The 21,125-nt window shown below is 41.4% G+C and overlaps 2 protein-coding genes across 4 annotated transcripts; both read left to right on the top strand.

Moving 5' to 3' along the window:
* The first annotated feature begins 509 nt into the window (after positions 1-509).
* LOC103334527 (disease resistance protein RPM1-like) lies at positions 510-4,225 on the top strand. 3 transcript variants are annotated; one of them, XR_016123382.1, is made up of 3 exons: positions 510-3,345; positions 3,692-3,773; positions 3,909-4,225. XR_016123382.1 is itself a non-coding variant. In XM_089044261.1 (3 exons), exons 1-3 carry the CDS (start codon positions 1,075-1,077, stop codon positions 3,925-3,927), a joined length of 1,734 nt encoding a protein of 577 aa, XP_088900387.1. In that variant the 5' UTR covers positions 510-1,074; the 3' UTR covers positions 3,928-4,225. The 3 variants fall into 3 exon arrangements, 2 of the variants coding, with proteins under 2 accessions (XP_088900387.1, XP_088900386.1); XM_089044261.1 differs by having other exon boundaries at positions 510-2,707; XM_089044260.1 differs by having other exon boundaries at positions 512-3,773.
* Positions 4,226-15,422: 11,197 nt separating this feature from the next.
* Positions 15,423-15,905, top strand: LOC148920959 (uncharacterized). Its single transcript, XM_089047597.1, has one exon. The coding sequence runs from the start codon at positions 15,423-15,425 to the stop codon at positions 15,903-15,905; it is 483 nt and encodes a 160-aa protein (XP_088903723.1).
* Positions 15,906-21,125: the final 5,220 nt, after the last annotated feature.

Genomic DNA, 21,125 nt, shown 5'->3' with positions numbered 1-21,125 from the left:
CATGTCCAACCACATAACTTAACTATGTTAAATTCAATTCTTTTTCCAAATAAATAAGTAAATATAAACCACAAAATACTGCAAAACCTAGCCATACTCCATTCGCCTCCATGCTAATAGATCAACACAAAGTTCATAAACCCAATAGCAGATTGAAATATGTAGAAAGATCCATAAGAGTCAATCACAAAAATTCAGACCAAATACACCACATTCGTTCAAAACCCAATACAGGGTTGGGCCTGGAATGTAGGATTGAGCTCTTGATGACCAGCAACAAACAAACTTTGGCATTTGTTATCGTGTAGGAAAAAGGCTTCTCTGTTGGCTTCGCAGTGCATTGGTGGTGGGTATTTCCTTAGTATTAGTGAAAAAATAGAACTTAATTTTCTGTTAGTGGATGGACACGTGTCTAATAAATAGTACAGGGGCACCAAGGATAGAACCACAGCAGATCCGGACTCCTTGCTTTTTCTTTGTGTCCCTCTCTTCTTCTTCCTTTTACCTTCTCTCCGTCTCTTTATTCTTCTTCCTTTTCCTTTTTGTCTCCCTCTCTTCTTCTTCCTTTTCTTTTGTCTCCCTCTCTTCTTCTTCCTTTTCTCTCCTTTATTTCTCTCTCCGATTCTTCTCTCTCTCTGCTTTTCTGTTGTTCTCTGCTAAGTCTCTTTTTCTTCCTCAGATTTTCTTCTCCTCTTTTCTAAAGTTTTCGGTTTCGGTTTCAGCAAGAATAGAACCATAGCGAGATGGAATCTATTTTTTCGATTTTTCTCTTATAAAAAAGAGAAGAAGATGGAATCTACTTTTTCGAGCAGCACTCAACAACCAGACAAATAGTCTTGAGCAATAATAAAAGTTGAGCAGTTGTAGGCTTGTAGCATAGTTAAAGAATATTTGGCTCATCTTGCCAATCAAGCAGACATCCCTCATCCATCTTTTACACTTCCATTTTTCCAAAAATTTTGTGTAACAAATGAGCATTACATTTCAACAGATTGATTGCTCCCTTCCCTATAATAAATTCCAGATGTGATCGATGTGCTCTTTTGATTAAGCTTATACCAAAATAAGGCCATTATGGTGTCAGTTTCAGCAGACCTATTCATTGGCAAATTTGTAGCCATTCTTGAGAGTGAAGCAGCCTCCATAGCGGGTGTTCGTGATCAAGTTGATGTGATTAAGCAGGAGCTGGTATTCATGAAATCCTTCCTAGAGGATGCTGACCGCGGAGAGCAAGCACACACACAAGTACAGAAAGCGTGGGTCGCAAGCTTCCGAGACTTGGCCAATGATGTTGAAAACATCATTGATGAATTCATGTATCACATGTACGAGGAGCAAATCGGAGGTCGATTTGGAAGGTGGATCCGCAAAACCGTTCACTTTCCCAAGAACCTTTGGTATAAGCGTCAAATAGCCAACAAGTTGCAGAAAATCACCGTGGCCATTAGAGCTATTCCAGAGAGAAATCAGAGATATGGTGGTGCTGCAGCTGTAGAAGGAAAAAGTACTTCTGAGGATATTGGAAGATGGGTGCGGAACCAAGCGGAGTCTTCTCTTTATCAGAAGGAGGATGAACTTGTCGGGATTGAAGGCAATAAGAACATGTTACTGGGATGGCTGATGGATGAAGTGAAGCACCAAACTGTTGTGTCCGTGGTCGGGATGGGAGGATCAGGGAAGACAACTCTAGTTGCAAGGACCTTCAAAGATGACATTGTAAAGAGACATTTCGAATGCTATGCGTGGATTACTGTTTCCCAGTCTTATGTGATTGATGACTTACTTAGAAGATTGATCAAAGAATTCCACAAAGCAAAGAAGGAAGAGGTCCCTGCAGACATGAATGCCATGAGTTATAATGAATTGCTGGAGATTTTGGTGAACTACTTGGAGACTAAAAGGTACCTAGTTGTATTGGATGACGTGTGGGATGTCCACCTTTGGGACAAAATAAAGTTTTCCTTTCCAGATAAACAACTTGGAAGTCGAGTCATGCTTACAACTCGAAGAGAAGACATAGCATCCTCTTCTTTTGGAGTTGAAAGCCATGTTCACAAGATTCAACCGCTGGAAAGGGGTGATGCGTGGGAGCTCTTTAGCATGAAAGCATTCTCAAGTTACCCTAACAAATCTTGTTCACCTGAACTTCTTCCATTAGCTCGGGAACTTGTAGAGAAGTGTGAAGGCCTACCTCTTGCGATTGTAGCCTTGAGTGGTCTCATGTCTTCTAAGAACTCACTTACAGAGTGGAGCACTGTCTACCATAGCTTGAATTGGCATCTCACAAATAATTCTTTGCTAGAACCTATGAAGAGCATCTTGTTGCTTAGTTTCAATGATTTGCCATATAGATTGAAGCAGTGCTTTCTATACTGTTCCCTTTTCCCCGAAGATACAGTGATCACAAATAATAGGCTCATAAGATTGTGGATCGCTGAAGGATTTGTTGAACATGTCGACGGGCTCACGCCAGAAGAAGTTGCAAATAGCCATCTTATGTTACTCATTTTTCGTAACATGCTACAACAAAGGTTTCGAGGACCCCTCCCAGCATGTAAGATGCATGATCTTTTGCGAGAGCTTGCTCTGTCTATAGCAAAAAAAGAAAAGTTTTGCGCTGTACATGATGGGAGTGAAACAGTAGAAGAAATTGGGGCACTCCGTTTGTCAATTCAAACAACTAATGGCGAAATTGGATCATGCACAGGTATATCACGGCTTCGTTCGTTTCTTGTCTTTGCCACTGGCGTATCCTCATTCTCTTTCTCAAATAAATTATCTTTTGACCTTAAATTGTTGAAGGTTCTAGATTTGGAGGATGTCCCACTTGATTATCTGCCAGACAATCTAACGTCCTTATTTAATTTAAAATATTTAAATTTGAGTGGAACTCCAATTACGGAGCTTCCAGAATCCATCGGAAAGCTCCGCAACCTTCAGACCTTGAACGTCACGCTGACAAAAATAGTGGCACTTCCAAGAGGGATTTCCAAGTTGATAAACTTGCGCCATTTACTTGTGGGCAGGTTCATTTCCGGAAATTTTATTGGGGTAAGAATACCATCAAGTATTAGTAAGATGAAGAAATTGCAAACTTTGGCATATATTGAATCAGAACGAAACATTATTAGACTTATTGGAAGTATGACCCAGCTTACGTTCCTTGGCATTACAAATGTGAAAGAAAGAGACGAGGAGGACCTATGTGCCTCAATTCAAGAGATGAAGGTCCTTTCCCGCTTGTTTTTATTTGTAGCTGATGGAGAGGAATTTCTTCGAGTTGACGCATTGTCTTCACCGCCTCCCTACCTTGATAGACTTGACTTGATCGGCAAACTGGAAAAGGTACCGCATTGGTTTTGTTCACTCCATTCTCTCGCATATTTGAATCTGCGTAAGTCCAGGCTTGAAGAAGATTTACTACGTCATATTGAAGCGTTACCCTCTCTACGGTATCTTTTCCTTGAAGATGCCTCTGTTAGGAAAGAGTTATGTTTCAGCAGAGGCTTTGTGAAGCTTGGGTATTTGCGGTTGCAGAATCTCGCATTATTAAATAAGATAACTATAGAAAAAGGGGCGATGCCAAATCTCGAGTTCTTAAGCATTCATAGTTGCTTGACATTAGAAACATTGCCACAGGGTATTGAGCACCTTACTAAACTACAACGATACATATTTGATAATGTTTCAGAGCAGTTTATGGAGTCCATAGAAGAAGGAGGTGTGGATCATGCAAGGATGCTACTCGTCGACGAGAGATGTAAGAAATATACGTAAGCATCTTTTATCCCTTCTTTGACTTTCCTAAACTTAATGATTTGGAATATTGCACTTGTGTTCACATCTCTGTTAATGGATGTTTTGTTTGTTAATTACAATATTGCTTTTGTCTTTTCATATATTTGCAGAAACATATACAGCAATTGAAGATTTTACCGATGAGTTTGGTGGTGGGAAGGACTTGTTCGTCTCATTTTGACCCCCCAAGATTCGTTCGTCTTGGTGGGAAGAACTTATTTGCTCGTTTTGAAAATCAAATAATACCAAGTTGATGTTTTTTCGTGTGTTTTAATTTGCATGTAATAATATTCGAGTATGCATCCGTCACTTCAGCAATTGGCAGATGTATGTCGATGATTAGCTTTTAAGATTTGGGCAATGGGATCTTTTATGTTCGGTGTGTTTGTACTTTCTTTTACGTTAATTAATTGTGTTTGCACTTTCAGGTTAGCTATGTATTCTTAACTGCTTTCCAATATCTCTTAATAAAAATGAGAAACCCTGCAGAACCCTCCCACCCATGAGAAAACTTTCCTACAACGGAAATGTCACTGTGGCGGTATCCTAAGCTAATATGTATTACCATGTGAGAAAAGTAAAATATTGCAATGCATGATTGATTTGAAATACCGCCACAGTGGCATATCGGATGTAGGTAAGTGATCACCTCCTAATTTATTATTTCTTCTTTTCTTATTATTTGATATATACATTTTTCGTTTTTAAAGTATTTCTTAGGTTGTTAATTTAAGGCGTAAAATACTCAGTATTTGAACAACTTAATGAACATGAACAAATGAACAACCTAATGAACATGCAAGTTTCCTTATGAAGAAAGGAAGTTCATTTGAGCATTGCAAGTTGCTCATTTGGGCAAATTGGGCAAGTTGATTGGCAAATTGGGCAAGGTGAACATGCTTCAGTATTTGATATCCTGAGAACGCTACGCTTGTCCAAATGCTCTCCAATTTGGACACGCTTGTCCAAATGCTCTCAAATTTGGACACGTGATAGTAGACCTCTTGATGAACAACTTTCATGAAGAAAGAAAGAACATTTCATCTGACTGGAAGTCTGAGCTACCAAATTTAGCCATATTGAATTTGAATAAGGTAATGATATGAAACAATTTTGCTGCATGGTGTCTTCTAGAGGTCGTTGAGATTTTTGAGCGAAGAATTGTTGGTGTCTCCAAACGACGGCGTTGTTTCCGGGTCTAAGGATTGGAGTAGATAGTAGGGGGAGATGAGGAGTCTCTGGGTGAGGGTTTTGCGATGGCTAGCTTGAAATGGGATTGAGCAAACTGTGGGTCGGCGAATATGAGAGAATGCCACCGTAATTTCTTCAGGGAGGTGGTGCTTGGGGTGGAGCTTCTTCGTCGACATTGGAACGTTGCGCAAAGGAAAGCTGATTTGGGAAATTTTACCCTCTAAAATCCACAGCCAATCCAAGGGTTTTGGGAAGCTGATTTTCAGTTTTCAGAGCATTTCTCCCAAAAAAGACCCAAGCTGCTTTTGACTCTCAGAAGAAGGACCATAATTGATTTTCTTCCATTTTCTTTTTCAAATCATGACAGTAGATGCAGTGGTGCTGATTCTGTGTGCAGAACCGCTGAGGCCAACGGGTTTTTGGGTTGGCCTTATATGAAATCGCGCCTCATTGTCGATTGGACTTGGGCTCTTCAAGTCTGTTTGCTAACGGATAAACTTTGTCTTTGAAATACAATATGCTTGGGTGTCCAGAGACTAAAATTGAGTGTCCACAGAATCACTGTGAAAAAAGAAATTGGCCTTTTTCATTTGTTCGATTCGTGCTTAGTGGAAAAGGATATATATTTGTAAATTAATGGTCTTAGGTTTAAACCTTCTTGACACTTTGGTAGTATACGTGTGTGTGAGACAACCCCTTCGTCTAATAGTTTAGATTATTGCAAGTATTCAAAAAATTACTAGTTGTTCAACTTCTTAATTAATATAATAAGAGCATATATTTATTCCAACACTATAATCAAAGACATCAATATGACATCTAAAGTATCAATCTCAAAAGGGCAACAAACTAACATGTTAAAAACTAAAGCAGACAAAAGTCATACTAAAACTATTAGTCCATATCACCACAATTAATCATAAGTCCAAACAAGGCATTTGAGTGTGCTTCAAATTAAGTGAAAACGTATAAGAAACATTCCACATTATACCCCACTTGGTTAGGGATTACATATGAAAAAACTATCAAAGATTTCAAAATAGTCAAAGAAGTTAAAGCATCCACAGTGAGGGGTATATAATGAAGTGTATGTTAAATATACACAATTTGTGATCGGAATCGCATGCAATGCGGAGGTGTAAACAGTGTAAATTTGCATCACCGCCATGAGATGCAAATTTAGATGTTGTTGAGGCCCAAAAATCCAAGGACTAGGCCCAAGTTTATTCTTAGCCCAACACGAATAAATTGATTGTGAAAGAAACCCAATCAGGACATAAGAGAAATTGTGGGACGCACCCACATAAGCCGTGGGCCATGCATCATGCCAAGCACACATGCGCAAAAGAATAAAAAATGCACCGGCTTTATAAATTCACGCTCACCAACCTATTCGATGCCACTTGGCCAGATCATAGTTTATTGCGGTACAACAAAGCTGAAGCACAAGCATGTTAAATAAACACGCGATGCCATGCAAAGAACCACTATTCCAATAATAAGTCATGCTACTGCAAGTAGGCCCAAGCAACATAATTACCCTGACTTACGAGAAGGTTGTGGTATGAAAGGAATAAGCAATCACAGGCCCATTGAGGGTTCATGAACGAAAGTTTTAGGCCACTTGGAGCATTAAAAACTGGCCTGCCTCGGACCCAAACACATGGGTTAGCATGAGAGAGGGGAAAAAGTGATCTAATGCCTTAGGAAGACATCTAGTAGTCCACTATAACACTTAGACAAGCCCACATCAATAAAATGCCCAAATTAAATAAACCATTTCCAACAGCCAGACAAAAACCCATTAGATGTTGGAAATAATATGCTAAAACTCAATACTCAGACACACAATCCCAGCCCACAATGACTTGTAAAAATCTGGCATCGTGCTTCACCCTTGTTAGAACTCCAAGATGGTCAACAAGGAGCCATGGCAGGAACCAAAGGAAATTCATGAATATAGGAAGAATACCCATCAGACAAAAGACTCTACCCATCTTCAGACAGGACTCCGCCGAATTTATTGAAAACCAAGACGAATCAGGAAATCCCAAGATCACACCAATGCCGGGCTCACTCACTAAAACTGTAGTCTCCTTTTCCAAAAAGAAATAAGGCACAAGACCCTCTACCGAAATTTCGGCAAAGTCTCCCATGTAAATTGAACATTTCCCAAAAATTCCACCTGCACAAAATTCACATTTTAATATCCGAACAGGCAGCATGCACAATATAGTCTCATGCATTCATATAAACGCCTCCAGCCTTCAATAAATCCGAAGCAAAACCACCTACCAAGCTCTTAAGTCAAAAATAGTACCTTAACCAATACAAATAATAAGCTCAAACATAATTATTAAAGTTAAATGCAGTTTTCATCATCTAACTTCCTAAATATCCAACATGCGAGGTTTTAACCTCCTAACACAAACACATAAGTAGAGTTTAGCCCGCAGCTGCACCTAGGCACTACCCTAGGCTGTCTACATACCCTTACTGAGGGATCAAGCCACACGTAGTTCTTTCAACATAAATCCCAATTCCAATAACATACAATATATTACAGCCATACAAATTCATACATTCTAGAATTTATTTCATTCCTTTTTTAATTTAAATCACAACTCACCAAACACAATCTTTAATTTATCTCCCTAATAATCACACAATCTCTCCATACACCGGAACATCCAACGCCACGTATGGGATCCGTCAACCAGCCAAAAAATCCTACGCCATAAGCGACCTCAACATCATATCACACAATCTCCCCATACTTTAAAATCCAACGCCACGTATAGGTCCGCCAACACGCCAAAATCCTACGCCTGTGCGATTTCAACATAATATCACATAATCCCCCCATACGCCGGAAAATCCAACGCCACGTATGGAGTCTGTCAACATGCCGGAAAATCCTACGCCACGTGCGACCTCAACATAATATCGATAATCTCCTCATATGAAAATCCAACGCCACGTATGGGGTGCTCAAAACGCCTGAAAATCCTACACCACATATGAGGTCTATCAAAACGCCGAAAATCCTACGCCACGTGCGACCTCAACATAATATCACATAATCCCCATGCGAAAAATCCCACGCTGTATGGGGTGCCCTTACGTCGAAAAATCCTATGCCACGTGGGACCTCAACATCACATCGCAATATCTCCTTATACGCTGGAAAATCCTACGCCACGCGAGACCTCCCATCACAGAGTGGTACTTACACAATGTAATCAAACATATTTATATGTTTATAGTATAAATATATATAAAATAATTCCCAAAATAGCATAAACATCAACCACAATATAACATCTAATCACCCCCCAGTTTAAGCAATAAATTAATCTCTTAATCCCACGTAATCGGCATAACTCAAATAACGGTCAAGATCTCTCAATAAGGTCATTTTAATACTCCTAGAAAGGTGAAACTACCTTGGAAGACTCACGGTCAACCAAGGGTCAAACTACCCAGACTTGGTCAACCGGGCCCACGGGACCCATGACCTCCAAATTCCGATCCGAAAATTCCTATAGGCTCTACAAGGTTTAGGATACACGTCCTGCAAGTTTGGACCAGATCGGACGGTCGGATCGCTTCACGATTGCACGATCGGACGGTTATTATAAAACATAAACTTCAAGCTATTAAATCGGAACATCCAGGACTCCGATTCATGATCCGTGAATTCTCACAAGATCCTAGGAATGCTTAGAATTACATAGATTAAACTCAAGATGATCCAACGGTTCACACCTATCGAACCCCGGATAACGCACAATAGACGATACCCATTTGATACTCAAACGGTATCCAAATTCAAATCCGAGCACCCCTACACACTCGTGAGAACCTAGAGATCGCATAGGGACACAATCCCTTTTTTTCTATAGTGCCCACGTGCCGCCACATTCGTCGACAATGTGTGGGTGTTGTCCAAAGCGATTACGCTTCGCCATAAAATCTCAAAATCACAGCTCCAGACTCCTACGAGATATAACACCCTATTTGAAACCATTTTTGTTCTTGGACCTACCCCAAAAACTGATCGAAAAGTGGCCAGAATCGCGATCTCAAAATCAACCGAAATCTAATTCGAAGATCAAACAATCTAGGCCCAAAATTGATGCATTCCTACCCAACCATCAGCTAGATCATGAAGAATGGATGAATTTTCATACCTATCGCCAAAAATGATGGTCGGAGGAGAAATCGGAACCGGCGAAGTCTCGAGCGAAAACCGGCCTAAAACCACATTTTTCGGCGGCTAGAGTGGCGGCCGATGTCGGGAAGGGCTGTCGTGACGCTAGGGCCGAGCCGTCCTTTTGGCATCGGTCCCGCCCGCAAATCGTGGCCGGAGTTTCAAGAGAGAGAGAGGGTGCAATGCGATGTGAGAGAGAGAGCACATCGGAAGAGAGAGAGAGAGAGAGAGAGAGAGAGAGAAACTCAGATTTTTATCAAACTCTTTTCGCAATATTTACGACAGCCACTAGTGATGTTTTGTCTGGTAACTCTTCATACCTCCGATTCAAGCCCACTACGTGTTTACGGACTCTCTCGTTGTGTTCTACGCAACGGTATAGTCGAAATTTCCAAATTTCTTCCCAAACAAAAAGTTAATTTTAAACCCAATAAAATATTCCAATGGCAAAATGGTCTTTTATCCTGAATAAATTAATATTCATCTATTTATTTAGGACCGGGTCGTTACATCTTCCTTTCCACTGTAAGCGTCATTTTAAAAAATAAGAAGGAAAGCAGGTGGCAGCTCACCCTCATGGGGAGGTCTAGCCACACAAAACCCTTAGAACCCCAAAGGACTCCTTACTCATGTGCCTTGGATAGGAAAATTTTACCAAATAGGATCAAGTGGGAAGAAGCAACAAGAAAAAGAGAGGGAAGTTAGATAAAATTAGGGTTCTTTGTGCCTTTAAAAGGAGAGCTTCCTCTACCCAGTAAGATCATCATCCAGGGCCTGACCAAGCTTTGTCAAGCAATTGAGAATTTGCTCAAGCCACAAAATCTTCTTCTTCGGTCGTTTTCTTTTTTCCTTGAGATAAAGGCCGCCTTAATTTTCCTCTTCCTTTGTTCTCTATAAAGAAACTCATGCTTCTCTCTCTCTCTCTCTCTCTCAAATTGCTAAACTTGTGAAAGCTTAGCTCATATGCCACAAGCTCCTCAAGCTAAGTCATTCATCAATTTATTATGTTTATTTGGCTATTGGTGAAAAGAACAAAGAGAGTTTTTCTAAAGTTTCATCTAACTCTTCAAAAACTCTTTTAGGAGCTTGGTTTTTGAACTCAGGCATTGGGGGAATTCCATTCATTTTATTCTTACGGCAACCCAAGCTTATTCGTCAAGCTGTTAGAACAAAAAGACCCCTACATAAATTAGCGACTATGCTGGGGACCAGGCTGCCATTTTCACTAATGCCTCCAAGGAAGAATACTAAGAGCAATACCATGGGCCTAACCATGATGATTCGAAATCATGGAAAAACGCCTTCTCTAGAGAACAAGAATGTGTGCGTTTAGGAGCTTTCACCTCACTGATCTCATTACCTATACAAGTTATGGGGGAAACTCAGAAGGAGATGATGGACACCCTCAAAGAATTAAAAAATTCTATCTCAAAGCCAAGTGAAGAAGATGATAGACACCCACAAGAGGAATCTGTTGCTGCTGGAAATGGGTATGAACAAAAAGGACCATTTTTTGTTACCTAGGAAGATGTCATTGTCATGCTGGAAAAAGAGCTTAGCCGAAGCTAGGAGGATTGGAAGTATATTCCTCAGCCACCATATCCATCGAGCTTACTCCAACAGCCATATCCTAAAGGCTATGAAACACCAAGCTTTGTCCTTTTCGATGGAAGGAAGGGAAGCCCAAAGAAGCATGTCAACCGTTTCGTTGATGCTTTGGGACCACATGCTGATTATTATAATCTCTGACTTCGAGAGTTTTCAAAAAGTCTTACCAATCGGGCTTATACATGGTACACAACATTGGCACTAGGCTCTGTTCACTCTTGGGATGATTTAGCAAGCAGGTTTTGTAAGAAATACTTCCAGCATGAAGAAAGAGTTACTACCACTCACTCAACAACACTCGCCGAACCATGGGAAAGATCCTGTGGACTTCGTGCGCAGGTTCCGAGACCTGGCTCTAGACTGCTATGACGAGAAAGATGAGGAGGCACTTGTAGAAATATGCATCAACAACATCGTGGCAGATTATAAAGTTTATTTGGAGAATATTGGCATTAGTCAATTTTCTCGGCTATTGAAAGCAGTGAGAAAGATAAGTATGTCTGTCAAACCAACAAGGTATATGACGTGGAGGAGTGAGAAGAAGGAAGCACGCTAAATGCTAGCTATAGAAGACAAACCATCCAGTGACTACAACTCATGCAAGTGGAAGGATAGGGAGACATATCAGCCATTACTATGCAAAGATGAAGAATTCCATGACATCCTTGACACGATGATTGCTGATGGCACAATCAAGCCACTCAGGCCCTACAAAGTCCCTACTATAGAGGAGAAAAATGATCATAAATACGCTGCCGTTACCATCAATTTGTAGGGCATCCAACCACTGCCTGTCATAGCTTAAGAAGGATTTTACATGCTAGAATACATGAAGGAGTCCTTGAGCTTCCCTCTAGGAAGCAAACCATTGATGAAGACCCCTTGCCAAAACGAAGGGGAAATAAGGTAGCTGCTATCATTACATGTTCCGACGATTTGCTCGATGATGATGAAGTGTGCCACCCATTGAGGAATGACCCAAAGCCGCCAGAAGCTATGCGGGAACCTTGTGAAAATATGGAGAAGGCATATTAGAGTAAATACTCAAAACCCTCAAGTTATAAACGCCATGGCCGCTCACTAACGGATAGGGTGATGACTCAGGTAACAAAGTTTTTATGTTAGACATGCCAGAAGAATTCTACTTGGGGCTTCATCAGACAACAAAAACAATGTGACGTTTCATAATCTTACAAAGGCTGAAACAAGAGTGATGGAGAGTTACTTAGGTCTGAAGCAAGTCCTCGAAAGAAACCCAAAGTTCAAAGTATTTTTTTGACCAACTTGGCTTTGGGCCTTAAGCAAGGGAAGCGGCTACTATAGCTCTCATGAATATCTCTGTGGAATCCAACCCCCATTGCTTTGCTACTCAACCATAAAGGTCATTCTTGGGAAATGATTATGCTATTGTTTTTACTGATGAAGACATGGAAGTCCCATATCCGGACCATATGAGGCCACTCTACTTGGAGAGACAGATCAATGATGTGTTCATAAGGAGAGCTTTGGTAAATACAGGCTCTTCTGTCAACATTTTGCCTCTGTCTGCGTGCTTACAGTAACTGGTATTCCACTATCTAAGATTGTGCAATCTGAAACAATCATCAGTGGTTTCGAAAATAAGAGTGAAGTTACAGTTGGTCACATGCAAATAAACTTGAAGGTGGGACCAATCTGATCACTTACCAAGTTCTATGTGATAGATGTGGATGTGGCTTACCATGCTTTACTTGGAAGGCCATGGCTCAACAAGCACAAACTTGTGGTCTCTACTTACCATCAATGCGTGAAAAGAAGGATTAGGCTTAGGCCACTTCGCATACCTGGAAATCAAGCACCGTTCAACAAAATCGAACCTCACTACTCCGAGGCAAAATTTTACATCGAGTGCACAGGTACTGGAAGTAGCCCATCCAAGGATTTCGGGACCTATCTGCCTTCATGGACTAAAATTCGTGATCTAAGCAATGAAGAACTCATAACCATTGTTGATCAAGAAAGAAAAAGACACTCGGAGGTCAACAACCATGCTTATGATCATCCCCAATGCTAGAAAGTACGTGCCGAGACGACCGTGTACCGCTTTATGACGGGATTAGGGCTCAACCGTATTCTGGGAAAGCCTTGAGTATGGACGAGAAGCAATGCAAGCAAACATCGTAAGTGGTCCAGATGAAAAGGCACCCACATCTTGTGCTTTCTAAGAGCCAATGGCAGCACCTAGACACATGCAAGATGGATCAACAGCGGTAGCTGAGTAGCTGGAAACAATTAATTTGAGTGAGGATCCCTCTGCCCCAAGGCCCATCTCCATCAACATTCATTTGACAAGAGAAGAGAATGAGGCCTTGGTGTCTCTGTTAAAGGAATTTCGAGATGTGTTCACTTGGAGTTTCGAGGAAATGCCTAGCTTAAATCCAAACTTAGTAAGTCATACTTTGATTATTGAGCTTGGTACGAAACCCGTTGTGCAGTCGAGAAGGAATTTTCATCCTGAAATTGAAAAGCAAATCAAGGTGGAGATTGAAAAGTTGATAGCTGTTGGATTCATCAAGCCAATCAAGCACCCAACATGGCTAGCAAATATTGTTCCTGTGAAAAAGAAGACTGGTGTGATTAGAATATGCACCCAACTGAGACCTCAACCGAGCTTGCCCAAAAGATGAATTCCCGCTGCCCAACATGGATATCTTGATCGATTCAACCTTGGGTCAAGGCTTGCTGTCATTCATGGATGGGTTTAGTGTAGGGGTGGGCATCTTAAACCGAAATACCGAAATCGTACCCTAACCACACCGTACCATACCAATTTCATATCATTTCATTTGGTATGGAGAGAAATTCGGATACCTCATCGTACCAATAGAGTATGGTATGGTAGCGGTATCAAGAGTTTGGTACCGGTCATCATACTGTACCGTACCGAATAGTATAACTTTATGTTTTTGTCATTTATGTTTGGATTGTGTTTGTATTTTTGTAAGCCATAAAGCATAGTTTTAACTATTTTGGTTTGTAAGCCATAAGGCATGAGTTTTAACCATTTGGATTTAATGAATATGTTGATGGATAAATATTGATTTGGTTGATTTGGATATTGAATATATTGATAGATATTGAATATGGATTAGGATTTGGATATTGAATATGTTGAATCTTTGAATTTGTAACTTAGGTATCACTTATTTTGGTGTTGAATATTGAATTGGTTCATTCTTAGTTGTATCATTTTGATACCGAAATGGTACCGATACATCGTACCGATACCGATTTGGCATGATACGGTACGGTAAGAATTTTGGCAAATCATAATCTCATATCGTACCATACGCGATTTAAATTTCCGATATCCGGTAGTGATGCAGACGGGCTCAATACCGTACCATACCATATCGTGCCCACCCCTAGTTTAGTGGCTACAATCAGATCAAGATGTCACCTAAAGATGCCGAGAAGACAGCCTTCGAACACCATATGGGAATTTTTATTACACAGTCATGCCGTTTGGTCTTAAAAATGCTAGCACCACCTACCAAAGGGCCATGACGGCGGTGTTTCATGACATGATGAGAAAAGAGGTGGAAAACTATGTGGATGACCTTGTGGTGAAATTCAAAATCAGAGAAAGCCATCAAGAAGTTTTGAGGAGGGTGCTGGAAAGGTGCCGGTTGTACAGGTTGAAGACAAATCCAAAGAAGTGCGATTCGGGGTTTCATCCGGTAAATTCTTGGGGTTTCAAGTACACCAGCGTGGCATAGATGTGGTTCCTGAAAAAACTAGGGCCATAAATTCTCTTGCGCCACCTAGAAATCCAAAGGAATTGAAAAGTTTCATGGAAAGATTATCATACATTCTGGCTTATTCCAGGCCTTATACTACTATGAGTGTTTTTACTCCCTTACTCAAGAAGGGCAAGCCATATGAATGGAGTAAGGAATGCCAAGAGGCCTACCAGCAAGTGCAACAAATAATTACCAAGTTGCTCACCATGAGAGTACCCATTCCGGACTTGCTCTCAAGCTTTATTGGTCACTGCAACAAATGCAGTGCTAGGGCTTTACTCACAAGACCACGGTGGAGAGTAAAGTCCTATTTATTATGTGAGTAGACAACTAAGGGGAGCTGAAACGAGATACCCAAAGACTGAACTCTTGTGCCTCGCTCTTGCTTATGCTACACAACGCTTGTGACATTACTTTCTTGCTCACAAGCTACAGCTTGTAGTAAAGTTTGACCCAAGAAGATACTGATTTGCACAAGGCCAGCTGTTATCTGGACGCCTTGCACGCTACGCCATAATTGTTCAAATTGATATCACATGCACCACTCCTAAGGCCATCAAAGGACAAGCCGTGATTGACATGCTGGCCCTATTTCTTGAAGTAGAAGAATCAATTCTTTCTAAGAGGTTCTGGGGGAGCTGCAGTAAATAGTTGATGTTGTTACAGAGGAGGAACCATGAACCCTCTACTTTGATGGGTCTTCTACATTGAAAGGGGGAGGAGCAGGTGTAGTGCTCATTAATCCTGAGGGACAAGCCACGACCCTTTCATTCAAGCTAAATTTCCCATGCACAAATAATACGGCGGAGTATGAGGCTTTCATTATGGGAATGGCTACAGCAAAGGAGATGGGTGTAGAAAAAATTCAAATTATTGGGGACTCAAACTCAGGCCGAAGTCAATTACAAGGGAATTTTGCTGTGAAGAAAGCAACATTGGCACCATATTGTACGGCTGCTAAATGGCTTGTCAATTCTTTCAAACAAGTTGTGTTGGAACATATTCCGAGGGCTACTAATAGATATGCTAATGCTTTGGCTATCTTGGGGTCGAAGCTCTCATTTGTTGAAGAACAACCCAACATTACTGTGATAAAAAAGTATATGCCAGTAGTCGAAACAATGACTCAAGAGGAGCCACTGGAAGAAAGCGACTGGAGGAAACTTGTGGAGGAGAAGATAGACAAGGGAAGTGACATCAAGGAGTTAAAAGGTTATGCTACCATCTTTGGGGAGCTTTACAGACGCCTTCCAAGAGGAATTTTGAGCCGCTGCATAGGAACCAATAATCAGTTTGTATTACGCCTAACGTAAGGGTTATTATTGGCCAGAAATGAAGAAACAAACAGCCGAAATCCAAGCCAATTGTCCCATGTGTTCTACACTACCCTCTACCGAAGAATCCTTCACCATTTCATTTGCGGAAGATTGGAGGGCTTCATCCTTAGCATTCTTTGTTGAAAGGACTCTACCAACCAACTCCAATCTTGCCTACGAGCTTAAAAAGACGGTCAATAGGTATTTTGTGGACGGATCGACTCTTTACCGAAAGAGGTTCAATGGTGAGCCGCTAAAATGTTTGGGGGAAGCAAAGGCACATCAAGGCATGCAGGAAATACATGCCGTAGAGTGTGGAGAGCATCAAGGAATGAAGAGGCTTCACTGACAGCTACTAAGTTTTGAATATTACTGGCCTACCATGAAGAAAGATGCACATAACTTTGTTAAGAAATGTCACACGTGCCAAATCCATGCTAACTTAAGTCACAAACCTCCTACGATGTTACAAGACATGTGCACTCCTTAGCCCTTTCATACTTGGGGGCTTGATTTAATTGGGACAATCCATCCCCCTTATGACTTAAGCATATGGATCCTCATACGCTACGGAATATTTCACAGTAGGTCGAGGCAATTCCTCTTCGAAAGGCCATAAAAGCCATTGCCTCAAATTTCATTCAAGAATACATCGTGTGCAGATTTGGAATCCCATAAAAAGGGTCACCGATAACGCACACCTTTGTTAACAAGCAAGTAAGCTCAACACTTAGTGGTTACTGATCAAGCATCGTTTATACATTATTACCCATGTGGAAACAGAGGCAAAGGCTACCAACAAAATAATACTAAGGATTTTGAGCAAGATGGTATACGAATACGAAGGCGCTTGAGTGTTCACTGCAGGATGCTTTAGGCTTACTGCAGCCTTCCAAGAAGTGCTACAGGTTTTTCACCCTACTTGCTCGTGTATGGGTCTGATGCTATCTCACCTGTGGAAATTACCATCCCCACGACCAAGGTATCAACTGTTCAATGATCTTGAAAGGGATGCGAAGTCATGCTCAGATTGGTGTTTGCTAGACTTTGAAGCATGGACGAAAAAAGAATGGAAGCTGAAAGAAAATGGCACTTTACCACAAAACTGTACCCAAGCATATAACAGACCGTTAAGCCTCAAGCCTTCAAACAAGGAAATCTCATGCTAAAAGTTTTCGAGCATGTGAGAAGACAAGTGTCGGGACCTTCCAAGTTTGCTCCGTAATGGGAAGGTCCATTTGCAGTCAAGGAAGTGCACAACAGTGACTATTATCGCTTGATCTCTGTTAAGGAAGGCATGCTAACGGATCCCATTAATGGAAAGTGGCTTAAGCCTTACTACTGCTAAGTAGGCATCGTATTTTATCTTTTATGTTATCGCATTTCTTTTCTTTTTAAATATGGTCTCCTTCTATATTCTCGCTTTTTGCTCTGAGAAGCTTTTGTAAAATGTACCATCATGGTGGCATGGGATTTGAAATGAAAATGAAGGAGTATTTTGAAGGAAAAAAAAAACTGTCTCTGGAAATTTGCCTTTCTGGGCCCCAAACTTTTGTGTATATATACGTATACGGCAAATATCTTAGAATAATAATAAATAAATAAAAGCTACTTAGCAAAAGACATGCCAAGCAAAGTCACTTGTATAGGATCCTAAGAAGTCAGTAGGTTTCATGCCTCAGCAAGACAAAGAGAAACATGCCAAGCCAATCATTTGCAAAAGAAACTAGCATGCTCACAACGTTCAGAAGTCCTTTTTCTGAAGAAAAAAAAGAGGGAGAGAGAAAGGTAATAGGTACTAAGAAGTTTTGGGCAAGGATCCTACCAAAATTTTGGCAGCATCTACCTTGTTTTAAAAAGGTACCCAACCTGCAAGGAGATCTCAAGCAAAGAATTTCACCAACCAGGCAGCATATATATCCCAAGTAGAAATTACAATGTGTCTTCAGTATCCAAAATGAAAGGGTACATAGGTTCTAGCAACTTGACCACAACAATACTACAGTGCCAAGCTGTTACTGTACAAGTTTTTACAGCCTAAATAGGATTAAGTTGTACAAGCCAATAATTAATATGTTCTTCAGTCTCGAAGGGGATCCTAAAATGTGTCAAGCTAGTCAGTCTTACACCAAGCAAAATGCAACCTGCAAGACAGAGTAAAGAGTATGTCGAAGAAGGCAGATTGGTGTTAGACAAGCATTACTAAAGAAAAAGTAAAATGAGCAAGGATAAATAGTTATGAACCTCAAAGCCATCAAGCATAGCTAAAAGAGAACATAAGAAGCCTTGTGAAATGACCTTTGACATCGCTTTACACACAATGACACCGGTCAAGAAACACCACAGCAAGAAGAAGGGCACGCAGTTCCCTATGATGATTTTCCAACTTAGCTGCTCAAGATTCAAAGCCTCCGCCGCTGCTCTTATTTCATCGAGGACCAGAAAATGATTCCATGTTGCTAATAGCTCGTGCCCCGAATACAACACGCGCTAAATCTTTCACCAAATTCAAAAGAAACTCTACCCAAAAACCTAAGGTCATGGCTCACAAATAGCATCCCGCCAGCAAAGGAGTCGATGATCCGTAATATCCAACAAATGCATGGTATCCATTCCATGGAGCACCAAGCCAAGGGTCCGGAAAGCAGCGTATTGCGAAAAAGAAGATGTAATGCTAGTCATGTCCATGAAATCCCCATATTTGTCCATAACTTTCTCTAAAGTCAGAACAGTCTCAGGATAAACAAGGGCTCCCCGAAATGTTGCATAGCCATTAAACCGGTTGCAAAGTGGCAGGAGCTCATCCGCGGATTGAAGGACCTGAACACCATCATCAAAGAAATCCTTGAATGCAGTAAAGGAATTCTCCCACTCCAGCCAAGACATGCTAGATGGGCACAGTGTAGAAATATTCCTGGCAAGATAGTGCAATTAACCCGAGCCTCAGATTGGTAATCTGTGTCACCAAATGGAATCACCAGTAAGAGATGCTAGGGTTTTGGGCTCGGGTCTCTAGAGAAGTGGTTGAATGTGGGATGGAGTGAGCAATGTCCCCTGAAAGGCAAAGGTTGTGCTTCAGAGAGCTGCCAGAAAGGCTAGCGAAATAACTTGGCTCAAGGTCCTTCGAAGAAAGTGTTGAAAGATAGGCGGCAAGAGGCTTATGTCAGAGAAAGAAGGCACCATGGGGACAATTTCCATATTTTGAGTAACATGCCCAATCTGTAAAATATATATATATATATATATACATATGCAAGAGTAAGTGCAGGGTAATTGACGGGTTACATGCACAAGCAAAAGGGCAAGAGAGAGAGGCGATTACCCAACTGGGCAAAGAAAGATGAAATTTTTAAAAAATAAAAAATCAAGTGGAGAGAATAGTGGATACCTCCCTGGGCACTCTGTGGTCAACAATGGCAACAACAAAGTGTGAGCCTTTGGCGATATCGGCAACCTGCAAGACAAGGATGGATGGTGAGTAGGCGCTTATGCGACGTGAAGAATGGAAGGGAAGTAGAATTTAAGATATGCTGGCACCGGCTCGACGCTAATATGGTGCACATCGCTACCAAAGCAGATCCAGAGTGAAGATCCGCATCACCCCTGTTCTTCCGGATAGTCACTAGAGTGTACAAACGCATCCTCATTGCGATTATAGTAGTTACTCTCGTCAAAATCCTCGTGCGTGTCACCAATGTCACAAACGTTATCTTGCCCCAGAACACTAGCCTCAGTCTCAGTAGTATCACCATCATCACTATCATCATCAATGGTCACCACAGTTCTAGCTCCGGAAGCTCCGCTACCGCTTGTATGAGCTCCAGTGAATCTTGCCTCCAAGATGCGCATGCTACGGCGTTTTGGAGTCACGTGTGAGGACACGGAAGGTGTGTCCCTTCTTTTCCTCTTTGGGTTGGTACCCATTTTTCCTGAAGAAAAAAAAAAGAAGCAGAAGCAAAAAATATAATACATGTATGATAAGTAAAGAAAGCATGAAGGAACATTAGAGATAGGTTAATATTTACTGCAAAGAGGGGTGGTTTCAGCGCCTTGCCGGCAAGGCCTTGGCACTCGGATGAAGTAGGTTTTGAAGGTTGTGGACGTTCTGGGGGAGTTGCTTCTTCAGTTCGAGGAGGACCACTTGGTGCTACCTTTGGAATAAATTTTCTAGGTTTCCCGGCATCTGTTCTTTCCTTGCACTTCGCTTCTCATCCCGCTCACTTACCCGACACCGGTATCATATCTTTTCCAAAATCGCTGAGGACTCTGCTCAGCTTTGGTCTCATTTTGGGAAATTCTCCAACGATGTCACCACTTTTGGAAATAAAGGGCGGATTGCATTTTTGGCTTAGAGGATAGCTTTCTTCCGATATTAAACTCACAGTGGGCTGTCATAGATGCCAATCTGTCGCCAGAAAGGACCGGAATTCACCTGAAAGAGGTAAAGCGGCGGTTCAGTAAGCTTGGTAGCCTCGCAAGAAGCCACCAATTCTCCCCGCCAGCCTAAAACAAGGGATCCACCGCTGTTTGGTACATTATCATTGTTCCAAAAGCCCATGCGCAGACAAAGGGGTCATCATGGTTAGGGCTGCTCTGCACCCCTTGATCAAGCCCAAATTGTTGCCTAACTCGGTGTGGTGAGTAGGTCACAAATCTCTGAACGATCTGCTCCAATAGTAGGTAATGGGATAGGGGCAACATTCAACAAAGCATACTTCCTAAAGCGGCCACTTTGCAATATCGCTACTGGAACCTCAACAATATCACCAAAATCAGCATAAAAGGGCACAAAGGTGAAGGCCTCTGCCAAGGTACCGTAAGGACGGAAGATGAAATTTTCAATATTATCCAATAACTTTAAAAAGTTTCGGTCTTTCCTTTGCATCCGTTTAAACCACCTGCAAACTAAAGGGAGTGGATATATGTCTAGTCCTTTGAGGCGTTCCCACAAAAATACCTGCAAAAAACCAGAATTCAAGAGTCTCCATGCCCATGGTTCCACCTGCTTTTCTCCAAAAGTTGAGTTCGATCAAGTAGCCGGGTATAAGTGTCCCAGAACATGGGGCTAAGGGGATCGTGTCACCCTGCCTATGGCTAAGGTCAAAGGAAATACTCACTCATGTAGGTAGTCTTGAGAGAAATCATAGAGCACGAACCGCCCAATCCATAGTGATATGAATGCAGCCAACGCAAAATCCCTCACATTCGCATCCCGAA

This window comes from Prunus mume, linkage group LG1 (genome assembly GCF_029339155.1).
Source record: "Prunus mume cultivar Tortuosa linkage group LG1, ASM2933915v1, whole genome shotgun sequence".
Taxonomy (NCBI): domain Eukaryota; kingdom Viridiplantae; phylum Streptophyta; class Magnoliopsida; order Rosales; family Rosaceae; genus Prunus; species Prunus mume.
The sequence above is the reverse complement of the archived record's forward strand: the minus strand, read 5'-3'. Positions and strand labels throughout refer to the sequence as shown.

Excerpts from the sequence above, each read along its gene's own strand:
- LOC148920959 (XM_089047597.1), top strand. The coding sequence starts at position 15,423 with ATGGCTACAGCAAAGGAGATGGGTGTAGAAAAAATTCAAATTATTGGG.
- LOC103334527 (XM_089044260.1), top strand. The coding sequence starts at position 1,075 with ATGGTGTCAGTTTCAGCAGACCTATTCATTGGCAAATTTGTAGCCATT.